The 14,065-nt window shown below is 32.4% G+C and overlaps 1 protein-coding gene and 1 non-coding gene across 6 annotated transcripts; both read right to left on the minus strand.

Moving 5' to 3' along the window:
- Window positions 1-8,228: 8,228 nt before the first annotated feature.
- LOC132642329 (uncharacterized) lies at window positions 8,229-9,495 on the minus strand. 5 transcript variants are annotated; one of them, XM_060359563.1, is made up of 3 exons: window positions 8,689-9,181; window positions 8,566-8,586; window positions 8,229-8,446 (listed from the first exon to the last, which is right to left on the minus strand). In XM_060359563.1, exons 1-3 carry the CDS (start codon window positions 8,890-8,892, stop codon window positions 8,363-8,365), a joined length of 309 nt encoding a protein of 102 aa, XP_060215546.1. In that variant the 5' UTR covers window positions 8,893-9,181; the 3' UTR covers window positions 8,229-8,362. The 5 variants fall into 5 exon arrangements, 3 of the variants coding, with proteins under 3 accessions (XP_060215546.1, XP_060215545.1, XP_060215544.1); XR_009583108.1 differs by lacking the exons at window positions 8,566-8,586; window positions 8,689-9,181 and adding an exon at window positions 9,281-9,495 and having other exon boundaries at window positions 8,229-8,539; XR_009583107.1 differs by lacking the exon at window positions 8,689-9,181 and adding an exon at window positions 9,281-9,495 and having other exon boundaries at window positions 8,229-8,586.
- Window positions 9,496-11,018: 1,523 nt separating this feature from the next.
- On the minus strand, window positions 11,019-11,104 carry TRNAY-GUA (transfer RNA tyrosine (anticodon GUA)). The gene is given in 2 exon segments: window positions 11,019-11,054; window positions 11,068-11,104. It is a non-coding gene; the product is annotated as a tRNA-Tyr (tRNA).
- Between the last annotated feature and the right edge of the window lie 2,961 nt (window positions 11,105-14,065).

Genomic DNA, 14,065 nt, shown 5'->3' on the forward strand with positions numbered 1-14,065 from the left:
AAAGGGGTTAAGGGATTATTAGGTTGATTTATTCCTGCAAAATGGACAGCAAATTGTCTCCAATAGATTTGAAACATAAATAGAAAGACAGTTCTTTGCAAAATTTGTCGGATCTATAATAATGACTGTTGACACCCAATTTCGTCCCTCCTTTATTCCAATTCATTTTCTTGAGCTTCTAAGTTATTAATAAATCAAATATCTTATTTTTCGCTCTTACTTTATTATAATTTCTACTACTATATTAATATTGTTAAGAAAATACGTCGTGCATCGCTACTTACTTATTATGTATTGATCATAAGATATAATTTAGGTAATATTTTTACTCTATTATTACTTTGCTTATATTTTATATACTAATGATAAGATTATTATATTAACACTAATTATGAAATTTATTATTATTGTTATTATTATTATTACTACATAATATATTTGATCTAATTTAGAAGCCCAAAATATTAATTCAGTCCGTAATTAACCCTAAAAACCATTTGGGCTAAGGCCTAATTCGGCCAGCCCAACTCAAATGGCCAGCCCACAACAATCCGCAACCCACTACCCGCCTTCTACCCGACCCGGCCCACTATATCAATTAAGTCCCTAAAATCTAAACGAAAAACATAGCCGACCTTGTCGTCTTCTTCACCCCCTCTGCTCTCTCTCTACTCTCTCTCTCTCTCTCTGTCTCTTCTTTCCTCTCCCTTTCTAGCAAAACCCTACTCCCTTTTAAGCCACGGACAGTTTGTCTACCTATTTTCATACAAAGAAACTTGTCCCTACGTCCGCTTATCTGTGCGCTCTGTCGTTGACAGAGAAAGGTTTTCCCTTTCTTGCTTCAAGATGCGACAGATCTTCAAAAACCAGAATGGCCGAACCATTTTCGAAAATACCGAAGCTGAATCACGTGAAGATCGGTTGGATTTCAACAGATCCATTTGACTCGTTTTTGAAAAAACCTAAGGATTGGAATAACGCCTAAAACTTCGAATCTGAAAACCCTATCTTGATACTATAAATACAAATGCGTGAGACCAGTTTAGGAAGTTCTTTCTTTAGCCGCCTTGATCTCTTTAAAAATCAACATTTTTTCCATCCCTATACAGTCGGGTATTCCTACGAAATACTAAGACCTTTTACCCTATTGCTATTCGAATTCGAGTGTAGATCCGAGAATCAAGCCTAGTTCACTGCACTCGAAGAAGGTAAACAATCCTTCTTTAATTAGTTTAATTGCAGTTTTAATGGTTTAATAAGTGTTTATGTGTTCACATGTTTGTTGTTTCAGCTGGTCGAATCTCAGTTTAGTAATTTAGTAGTATTATGCATGCTCATGTTTAGTTAGTTTAGTTTCGGTTTTTAATGATGTTCATATGTTCTTGTCTTAGTTTAGTTTGGGTTTTGTAGTTTAATGGTTGATAGCATCTATATGTTTATGTCTTGTTTCAGTTTAGTTTAATTTCAGTTTCGTTAATATTTAGGTGTTCGTATGAGTTCATGTGTGGATGATTATGTCGATAGTGTTTGGTTTCTAATTTGGCATGGTCATAATTATTAGGCCTGTTTAGATTAGTGTATATACTATCGCATTTTATACACTTGTTATTATTGTTTGACCTCGTTCCAACATGTGTTTGTCTATTCGTTTAGATTAAATTCCAAGTAGGGAGTTATGTGATTGTCATTTTTTGTTCAGTCTAATTAGTTTTAGCATGTACTTATGCATGTGTTTGGTTTCAGTTAGTAAGCATGTATCAAGCACTTTGTTTATGTTTAGGACTAGTTAATTGGATTTGTTTAAAGTCTAACTGCTAGGTTACTAGTGAGCATGTATACCTGCGTTTCTTGGAATAGTTTGATTTGTATGTATGAACATGTAAATCAGTTAACTGGTAGTCATGTGTTGATATAACCTTAAAGGGGTAAGCATTAGTGTCAACCTAAGTTCATGCCTGTTTGCATAGTGTTTGTTTATATGTGCTTGTGGTATGCGTAATTTCGCGTTTGTCAATCGGATTACGTAAAAACATGCCTTACAAGGGTGAACCAAGTATGAAACTAATTGTTTTTCTCAAGTTGGTCTCCTTTACATGTCTAGTTGATCTGTTTTTTCAGTTTAAGCTAGTCTCCAGTTGTTCCTTCAGTTACTGTGTTATGAACTAAATATATATTCTTGTATCTGTTTTTTTCAGTTTAAGCTAGTCTCCAGTTGTTCCTTCAGTTACTGTGTTATGAACTAAATATATATTTTTGTGTATTATTTGCCAGAAAATAGTGAGTTCTGTTCATTTAAGTTCAATTAGGTGTTTAAGATTTTCATTTGAGATAACTAAGTCTAGTATAATTTGTTGATCCTGTTGGTTGTTGGATCCTGTAATTCCCTCCTGTTAGAAGAGATGTTAGCATAACTGACTGTTGTTTCCCAGTTATAAAACCTGAACCTTTCTTTATCTTCAAATTGATCCTGAGTTGTATGTTCAAATTCTTTCCTTAAACTTTGGGTCATAATCTTGTTCAGTTTTGTTTATTCAATGTGTGATTAACTCACGATCAAATTGTGATGAGATTAGTGTGAAGTTTTTATTAGATATAGCTACATGTATCCTGGTACATCTTTGTTTGACTTAAGGATAAAGAATAAGTTCCAAGCTATGTTTACAGTCATGTTCTATGTTGAGCTTCCTATGTGTTAAATATCTAGTCTTGTTCGAAAAGTGTTGTTTCTAATAACTTCATTGCCCACTGTATCTGCTCGATTGATTACCTTGGTGACATAGCAAGATTTTGGGCTGCTGAACAATATATATGCTCAGCCCATTCGATTACCCATTTGTGTAATCTGTTGGGCCTATCCCCTCAAGATACATGTATAGCTTTGTTTGCTTTGTGTCTTGGCCTTTTTCCCTTCTTTGGGGGCGTCTTAATTCTAATGTGGGCCTGTTGTCCCTGATGTTTTAGCTATTTACAACCCGGATTGGGCTGTGTTATGTGAAATCCATACTTATGTAGTTATACTAAATTCATCTTAAGTGCGCGTTTAAGATTTTGATATCCTTTTGCAAATTCCCTTGTTACTAATCTTTATTTTTTCTTTCTCTCGCATGTACACTTCGGGAGCAAATTGGAGTCTTCATAAAAGACTTTCGTTGCTACAAGAAGTCTCATTTGAGACTTGATATCGCCGCTAGATTCAGAACTTTCATTTATTCCACATTGGATCCACTCCCCTCTTGAAAACATCCGGCAAAATTAAAAGGGGAGCGGAAAGGCGACAATTGCGTTAGGATTGATTAACTGTTTGTTTTCTCATATGTGTTCAGTTTAAGGTTGTTGATTTTAGAAAACCCTTTTTTTAGTGGGCTGATTGGGATGTTACTTCGGTAATAAGGAAATACTTTAGTTTCTTTCATGACTCTAGGAGAGCTTTCTTTTGATCGGGTAGGCTAGTTGGACTTCATTTCGGTATAATATAGAAATACTTTGACTCATATTATGACTCTAAGAAGGTTGTTAACCCCAAGAAAAGATTAAAATCATACCCAGATCTCCATTGATGACCTGTGCACGCATCCATTATATACACATACGTACTACGTGCATATAATTTGGGAATATTGAAATATTGAAAAGAATGAATTAATAAACCTTTTAAAATACTGTAAATTAACAATTAATAATATACAGAGATCAGATCGTAAGGGGAACATTGAGAATATTTATAAAGTTATTTTCAAATTTACTCTAGCCATTTCTCTATCTCATCTGGTCATTCAATATATTTTTTAGTTGTTAAAATCAATTAATATCTAACCACTGAGTTGTTTCAAATATTTATAAAACACGGCTCAACCCCGTACTTTCTTTAGTCTACTTATAACTAAAGTCTTTTATGCAAATTATTATCTTTCCTACAAGTCTTATTTTAATAGCATATTTATATTTCCATTATAAACCTTAGCGACACTTAGAAGCTATTTTCTTAAATATTTAAAATATTATATCTGCATTTTTAGCTCTAATTAATTAACATAAGTCCGGTCGGTTAACCATTATTAATGGGTCTTAAAGGATGCCTAATACCTTCCCTTTGGACTAATTGAATCCTTACCTAGAATCTTAAGTTTCGTAGACAATAAATGGAGTTAACTTTAGATAATTACTTTAATGAACTTTAGGTGTCCTAATTCACCATAAATAATTAGGTGGCGACTCCCTAACTATTAACCCCGGAATTACCGGAATGTTGTAAACTATTTTGACTCCGGTTAAAATAAGGTATAACAATGGCCACAACAAATTCAACATGCCATACTCAAAGGGTTATACAGTTGTCGCAGTACTACTACTAACAAAAACATAGCACAACATGTTACCAAAATGAATATTCAAAAAACATATAAGAATCACCATATATACATAGATAAATAAAATGCTACTAATGTGAATATTATAACCACAACAGAATTTATCTTCAAGCAGGTAAAGAAAATATAAATTACAAAAAGAAGAGTATCAAAAGGAAAGAATACTTATCATGTGTATCTTGAAAGTAATCGTTATTCCATGAACAAATGATCGCCATTAAAATAGCATTTTGCTCCAAAATTTTAACCTTCAATAGCTTAAAAATTCAAGAGACATCTCTAAGATCAGAGAGAGACAGTGCACAAGGTGATAATTTGAGACAACTCATATTTTTTATATTGAAGAACAACTCTTACTAAAGGACAACAAAAACTTATGCAAGAGCACTTAGCACAACCAATCAATTAACAAAGAAGGAAAAAAGAAATGTAGGAAAGAGAGGAATGAAAGCAAAAAGATGTCCAAAATCTGGAGCCTCAAAGGTCTCCCCAACGTTTCATGATACGAAATAGGCAAATATAGATGGAGCCTTTATACATTCATACTAATGAGTACCGGGTAGTCTTAAAATCCAAAATTAATGTGTAATAAGTACTCCAAGTAATAAAGAAGGTTAAATGCTAGGTTCTTCACCTAAGTAAACTACCTAAATGGAACAAGAGAAGATAAAAAGCCATTGTTAACCTGCACGTGTATAAATCAAACATTATAAAACGGAGAAGGTATACAGGCTGCATTACCCACGATTACAAGCATGAAACCTACGAATACACACATTAACCCCACTTTAGTAGAGGACTTTATGGCCTATAATTAATAGAATAAGTTCAATTGAATTATAATGATAAAAAAGCCAAAAAAAAAAAAAGGAGAAACTTGATAAATAGGGATGGAGGTCATAAAGAGGTGCCACATCACTTTGTCTATGCCTAGCTTTATATTATATATAGATATTAGGTTGGTTAAAGGGCAAAAAACGTATATGTACATAGTTAGAGGGTATAGTTACAGAACATGACGATACTCTTCAATTTACAAAATATATCAAAATTTATTCGAATCGGGTAAATTAAAAGAATCACATAAAAGACAGTAAATAACATAAGGAAACTTCCCTTATTTTATTCACTTTTCTCTCCCATTCAAAATTAAGAGATATTGTTCCCTGATTTTCTCCAACTTTTGCTCCCTTATTTTATTCACTTTTCTCTCCCCATTCAAAATAAAGAGATATTATTCCCTAATTTTCTCCAACTTTTGCTCGAAAAATTCCATTCTAATCACTTATTCTCTCATTCAAAATTCATACACAATCAATTTCTCGGTATGAATCAGATTCCACATAAAGTTTGTTATAATTTTTGTAATTGATACAAATCAGATTTCATACAAAGTTCATACACCAGAAAACAAATATGTATAAATTTTGTATGCAATATGTATACCTGTATAAATTCATTACAATTTTTATGTATTAAATATGTATAAAAGTTGTATGTATACTTTGATTATGATAAAGTACATATAAATTGTATAAAATCTGATCAAAGTGTGTATAAATTATGAGGAAATATGAATAATAAATCTGTAATTGATACAAACCAGATTCCATAAAAAGTTCATACACCAGAGAATAAATATGTATAAATTTTTGTAACGATGAGAGATAGAGTGAAATAAAACTGTGGCATGCCTCCATCTTCATCAATTGGGACCATCACCCTCTGTTTGGATGGTTGTTTCTCGTGGTTCATTAATGTACAATATGGTATGGTACAGTATGGTGTTGTGTTGTATTGTACTGTATTAATGAACACAATGTTTGGATATAGTGTATCGTTTGTTGTGGTTTAATAACATTTGTGTTGTTTGGTTTGACAGTATGGTACTGTATAATAACTTGTAAGTTTACTAAAATACCCTTAACTCTTAATTAGAAATTAGTTTATATATATATATATTAATAAAACTCAGGTAAAGAATAAAATAGGAACTTTAAAAAATAAGTAGGTAGTGGGTGGGGGTGGTGGAGGGGTAGGTGGTGTGAGGTGAGTGGTTGTGGGATGAGGGTGGGGTAGTGGGTGGTAGGGTGAGGGTGAGTGGTTGTGGGGGTGGGGTTGGGTGGTGGTGAGGGATAATGGGTGGGGGGTGGTGGAGGGGAAGCTGGTATGAGGTAGGTGGTTGTAAGATGAGGGTGGGGGTAGTGGGTAGTAGGGTGGGGGTGAGCTGTTGTGGGGTGGGGTTGGGCGGCAGTGAGGGGTAGTGGGTGGTGGTTGGGGTGGGTGGTGGTTGGAGTGGGGGTGGGTGGTAGGGCGAGGTTGGGGGTGAGTGGTAGGGTGTGGGTGGGGTGTGATAAATGGTGGAGCGTGGGGCAGGGATAGGGTAGAGGGGTGAGTGGTAGGATGGGGGTGGAGTGAGGTGGATGGTGGAGGGTGGGTATAATGGAGAAATGAAATACGTAACCACGGAAAAATCACCAAATCTGTGGTTACAAAAATTGGGACTTTTCATGGTTATATAACTATGGAATGAACCACGGGTTTACAACACCATACCACATAATTTTAAGAACAATGGAAACAAACATGGTTTCATAGAAAACCATACATTAATGAACCACGAGAAATCACCATCCAAACAGGGGATTAGAAGATTAGAATAATCTCTCTTGTATGACCCTACCTCTATTTTTTAATGGATAATTCCAAAAAGAAGGAGATTTATTATATAACTGCAAAGGGGATATATGAGTATTAATAAAGGCAAAAAACGTATATGTAAATGTCAAAATTGAGGGAGAATTGTTCGTCGATGAAGCTGAAATCGTATCATACTAGGAGAGAAGATGAATTTTAAGTTTGAGGTGTCTATCAGCAGCTGTAGAGGGGGGGAGAGAGAAATATCTTTGAAAAGAAGAAGAAGTTGATTGGTAACGATCCTTAAATTAAGCCCACATTTAAAAATCAGATTTTCTTCCTTAAAAAAGAACCCAAAGTTGTGGGTATCCCATTAAGCCCAAATCTGATATACATTGTAATTTTGTTGGTACATTTTATAAATAAGAAAAAATATCCTTATGTTATGTAACATAAAGTCTTAAGAAGTATTATTAGGTCATTTTTCCTTGGTTAAATACCTGATATCCCTTAAACTTGAAATGTTTTTTAAATTAGCCACTCAAACTTAACTAATGATCATTTAGATGGAACACTATAGTCCTACATGGCCACTGAAAACCTCAACCAGCATCCATCATACCCTGGTGTAATTAAACCAAAATTTGAAATTCCCTTTTGCCTTTTTGTCTTACTCCAAGCCCACTTCCATTTTTTACAACTTTTGTTAACATTTTGAGTAGGAATCATGCTTCAAGGTTCAATATTTTCAAAAAAGTTGATCTTTCTACACAAATTTTAGTATTTTTTACTTAATTCTAGATGAAAAATGCAATCTTTGCCTATGCGAGATACCATTTTTCTTTGACCCTCATTATAATTTAAAAACCAAAAGATCTAGCATTTTGCCTCTGTTACTGGGAACTTCACTTGATACTCTATTTTTTTCCAGGAATTAATGAAGTCTGAGTTTTTGCAACTGCGAGAACCTAAATGAATTTGTGTTTGCGTAATTCCCTTAAAAGAGAGAAAAGTAGCAGTGAGTGACTCCTTTTATTGTTTTAATGGTCCCGCATGAAAATATGTATGATCCTCAAGAACACTTATATCCAATTACACTAGGACGGGTTACAAAAAAGGTGATTTGATTTTGCCATGTCGATTAGAGGTGGTTCACCTACTGGATCCAAAAGCTGAGCCAGAATTTTAATAGGGGTTTGGAGTTTAGAATGATGACTTCAACTATTAATAATTGATTCGAAATTTTATAAATTTCTTAATACAAATACATTGTTTGAGCAAAAGTTATGCTGAATTCAGATCTAGACTACTAACTCCGCCCCTGGCCAGATCTGTTGTTGTCTCCCATCAGGTTTAAGTTACTGAAAAATGATTTGATTTTGCCATCTCCAGTTGGGCGGTTCGGCCGAATATGTTCTTGCCTCTTCATCCGATATAAGTTTCTGAAAAATTTGATGGATCTCTTCAACATGTTTTGTCTACAATCTGTATCAGCTATTGGGACATATTTGTTACCTGACACCCCAGTAAGTGCCCTGAAATCAACATTAAATATTCTTACCTCTTCTTGCTGATCACTTTTCTACAAAAAAATAAAATGAAACAAAAACCAAAATGTTAAAATAGACATGAGATGAGCCACTAAAATAGTGTTAAAAGCAGGATGGACAAAAAAAATAATTACATGTCTACAGTTGGGATTTGATACATCAATCATTAAATCATCATCATCACTCGACGAATTAGACGAAGGAATGTTTGGATCAGAGATCATGCTTTCATCCCGCCCTGAATTATCAGAATTGCCGTGGATAATTGCATGAGTACTAGAATCAAAAGAAGTTGAATATTCCATATTTGTGTCCGGAGACATTTCTCCAGAGCTCATATTTTTTCTTTCTTTTTTAGATAAATTGCTGGAGTTGCCTCCACTTCACAAAATAGTAGTGAGGTCTTCACACAGTCAATTTATTTTATTGTCATTTCGCTATCATTTGTTCATGAAATCTACCTTTCATACGTGTAAAGACTAAAGAATAGAACTTGAGGACAAATTTATCTAACAAACGCGCTACTAAGTATGAACAGAGACTAAAACTCTACTGGAAAAAAAGTGAAGTGAGTGAAAGGTCTATTAATTATTGAACCGCTTAGTGTTGACCAAATAAGCCTAAATTTGACGCAGATTTTATTCAGTGCATATTTAAAGTTTGTCTACCTTAATTATCTCCTTGAATTTGTTTTTTCGATAGCCTCGGCCCCCTAACAAATCATACCTTTGTGGGTGAGATACATGCGCTACCACATGGATTTTTGCCCACAACGTAAGAAAGATTCTTGCCCACTTCATTATGTTAATTGCTCATGACCCAAATCTTCAGCCACTCATTTGCTATCAATAATTTTTTTTTTCCGATTCAGATATTCGATATCTTTATCCTTTGATTCCTTAATGGCTGGTATTCACTCCGCTTTTGAAGTTGACACTCTTCTTTCTTGTAGGGACCACTATCAAGTTTCCCTTTTCTCCTTTTTCTATGTTTCAATTAGGAGTGGGCACTGTACAGTATTTAAAATTTAGGTATGATAATTTCGGTTTTCAATTTCTAAAAATACTATAATCATTATCGTACCAAATTAATTCAGTATAGTTTGGTATTTTAAAGTTCGATTTCGGTATTTTACGGTATGATAAATTGGTCCCATAGTTTGTCATACTTCGACTTACATATACTCATATCGTGGAGAATTATGACTTCCGCTACTTAAAAAACATCTCAATTATTATATACTAAACACCTTACAATGTAAAATATTTAAAATAAAATACAAGCAATCCCTTCGTAAATCAATTACACAAAAAGATATTTAAATCATGATAGAGTAGTCAAATTTTCAACGTTCAAACAATTAGTTTTCTAATAATACTAGTTTATATATTTGTTAGTATTACAGTCAAACCTCTCTATAATTGTCATTCGTTATAACAATATTTCACTATAACGGCCTAATTTTCTCCGGAACCGATTTTTCATGTTATATTTTACTTCTATATAACAACATTCTGCCTATAACAGCAATGACATCCGTTATAGCTGTACACTCTTTGTAAAATTACCTCTCTGTAACAGCCATACTCAAATAGCGTGTAATAATATTTTGTAAGAAATATATTATGTGGTAACAAAAGTGTCGATGAAGAGCCTCAACCTACTGCTACTTGGAGATAAAAGAGTCAAATGTTAAGCACTAAGATAGCCTTCAAGGGAAAGTTATTAAATTTCCTTTTGATGAAAGTTTGGACAAAAATTTTCGTCAGTTGAAGCGTTATATTATCACTAATAGACTAGAATTTACGAAACAACCTATAATTGTAGAGTTCTTACATTAAACTTAAAATATTTAAATTCTCAATTAATTTAAAATGCATATGTTCCATATATTTTAATTCTTTATTTGTGTGGTACAACTAGTTATGGATTTAGTAGTAATTTATTAGTTTTTTCAATGTTTAATTTATGAGATATGAAAATCAATTGAGATTTTAAAATTTACAAGTATATTGTTTTCGTTTATAACATAAAAAGTAAAAAAGTTAATTGTTTGCGTATTTTTATTTATAACAACTAAATGAGATCTAAATATCGAATGTCAGTATACATGCATAACAGCACCTCACTATATCAGCCATAAAATTTTCGGATAAACGCTGCCACTATAGAGAGGTTTGACTGTATAATACTAAGATATATGAATTGTATATGTAATTATATATTTCAGTATGGTATTTGGAATTTTCTTTATGAATACCGTATCGAATACCAAACTTTTTAAAAATGCATACCAGATACCGAAATCGCGGTATAAAAAAAATCAATTTCGATATGATAATCGGTATCGACCATACCATGCTCACCCCTAATAAAGGATTTTCTTGAATCATTTACTCACAATAAATGTAAGACAAAATAAAGGCAAAGAAAAGAAGAGAATATAAAAAAATGATGAAAAGATTCCGACCTGCCGGATTCAAACCAGCGACCTAAAGATTGCTATGAACACACTACAGTCTTCCGCTCTACCAACTGAGCTAAGGTCGGCTTGTGCTCCTGTAGTTATTTAATTATAGGAACACAAATAGTTTCAAATCAAAATTTGGAATAACGAATTTTTAAGTTACTCTTTAACAGAAAAGTTATTGTAACTTGTGAAAACCTACGTATATAGTGATTTCTAATGTAAGGAAATTATTACCTTATAATGTAATTAATATATCATGTAATTAATCAAATTGAAAAAAAAAAGTGACAAACATTATATTTTTGTACTCTACTCTTATAAATATACTCCATTTTGCCAATATTTCTGAATCGTAAAATTGCATCCGTTATTAATAAAAGATTAATAACTTAAATCATATTCAAATTGCACTTTTTGAAGTGTGTGTTATCATCTTATCTAAAATTTTAAACTATTGGCGATTGTTTTTTGAGTCTAGATGTAATTTTTGCACTTAAACTGGAGCAAGCAATAAAAGATCAGATGCTTTTAACTCATTTTGTTCTAAAGATTTTAATCTTTTCAATAAGCTGTGGTTAATGGTAACTGGAAATATATATTCTGCTCCTTTTCCTATATTGTCCAATATTTCCCCTTTTCAGGTGGCTATCTAATCATCATCCAATTAGAGTGTATTCTTTTGGAATTCCTACACAAAATTATTGATAGATTCATTGACTTTGTTATATATTAGGTGTATAAATATTGGGGTGAAAAAAAGTTGGTATGCGAGTATAAATTAAAAATATGACCATGTGTTTGTAATTTACCGTGTTGAAATGTATATTTTTGAAAATTTCCCTTTTTTTTTTTTTTATGTATAAGTGTCTTGGTTTGACTTGACATGTAATTTAAGATTTATTTTTTTTAAATCTTGTTATAGTAAACTAAATATGTATGTAATGTACGAAAATACTCTTTAAATCTTGTGATCTTAAATATATCATGCAAAAATTGAAATATTGAAATTAAAAAGTTATTATACAAGTATAAAAATAAAATTATTTTTTAACAATTAAAAAAGAAAAAGAAAAAGGAATACACATAAACTGAAATGAAGAAATTATACTTTTCCACGAAGATTGTTCTATTGTCAATAACGACTTAAAGTGACCATAGAAAAGAAAAGTATAAGATACACTAGTGTATGTTCCAATCAAATCAGTGGAAGATGTGCTATATTGTCCCTTGACTACATAACTCATCACATGGTGCCCAACTGGTAATTTCCACAAATAATAAATTCTTATAGCATGTTTGGCCAAACTACTGAAATCAGCTTATTTTAAAAAATATTTTTTATAAAAGTGCTTTTTAAAAAAGGACTTTTGGTGAGAACTGTTTGGCCAATTAGTTTAAATAACACTTTTGAGCAGCAATTAAAGTTAGGTCCAGCTTTTAAAAAGTGTCTCTAAATGTATTTTCTCAAAAGTGTTTTCGAGGAAAACTACTTTATTTAGCTTTTGAAATACCAGCTGCTTCTCAAAAGTACTTATTTTCTCTCAAAACTTTGATTAAATACCTCACTTTTTAAGACGAAAAAAGGGCCAAATATATCCCTATACTATGAGAAAAGGTTCAAATATATCACTCGTTATACCTTGAGTCCAAATATACTCCAACCGTTATACTGTTGGTTCAAATATAACGCCTTCTGTTAATTTTGTCCAAGGTGGACATATAATCTTATGTGGCGCTGATATTTAATGAGGTGGGCGTCACGTGACCTGCCGCCTTAGCACCCCTAACCCATTTTATCCCTCCTCCCTATTTGTTCTTCCACCGCTAAAGTTTTCTTCCCTTCCACCACCATTACCGCCACCATGATCACCTCTTCAAATTCCAAGCAGATCTGCCTCCAACAGGCTTTGAATAAGCAAATTAAGTGCTTTTTCCCCCCTCAAATTGCAAAGTGGATCACATTTTAAGATGTTAAACACAAAGTTTTTAAAACTATATACCCCACGTTGGGATTGAGACTTAGTAAAATTGTATTCTGTCATTACAACATAAGGTATATATAGCTACGGCATCTTAGCTATGAATTTAAAAATTGTGGCTAATACCTAGTAATAGCCACGAAAATTTGAATTCCATGGCTATCTACAAATTCGTAAAATTTCATAGCCACGAAAATTTAATTGACATAGCTAATTCGTCAGTTTTGCTATAATTGCAAACAATCGTGGCAATAATTACCTAAATAACTACAAAATTTATTGCTATAGTCAAATTTTGTAGCTGATCATAATTTTTGCCACGCGATAGAAGTTACCGTAGCAATAGTAGCCTTTTAGCCATGATAAATTATTTATAGCTAAATAGATACTTTTGCTTCAAGTTCTAAAAAATTGTGGTAATAGCGAATAAATTATATAGCCACGAACCTTTTGTTGTAATAAAATTCGTAGCTAATCATTAATTTTTGTCACAAGTTGAAACTTACAGTAGCAATAGTAACCTTTTAGTCACAAAGAGTTATTTAAAACAAAACATCATAGCTAAACAGATAATTTTGCTTCGAGTACTAAGAAACCGTGGCAATAGTAGGCTTAATATCTACAATTATTTATCATGACGACATGATATAGCCACGAATTTATTGTTGTGATAAAATTTCGTAGCTAATCATTATTTTTACCACGAGTTGAAATTTGTTGTAGCATTAGTAATTTTTTAGCCATATTAAATTATTTGACAAAAAATCTTATAGCTAAATAAATATTTTTTCTTCAAGTTATATTTGAGAAAGAGTAAAAATAATGTGCTTAATAATTATGATTATTTGTCATGACAAAATGAATAAATACGAGTTTAGAGTGACAATAAACTTCCATAGTTAACTATAATTTTTGTTATGCACGTGAGGTTACCATTGCAATAGTAGTATTTTAACCACAATAAAGTATTTATACAAAATTAACATGTTTGCATCGATTACGAAATCATTATAAGAGATGGTCTAAGGTTAAGTTATGAAAAGAAATTAAACATAAGAGTTA

Source organism: Lycium barbarum, chromosome 5, assembly GCF_019175385.1.
Source record: "Lycium barbarum isolate Lr01 chromosome 5, ASM1917538v2, whole genome shotgun sequence".
NCBI lineage: Eukaryota > Viridiplantae > Streptophyta > Magnoliopsida > Solanales > Solanaceae > Lycium > Lycium barbarum.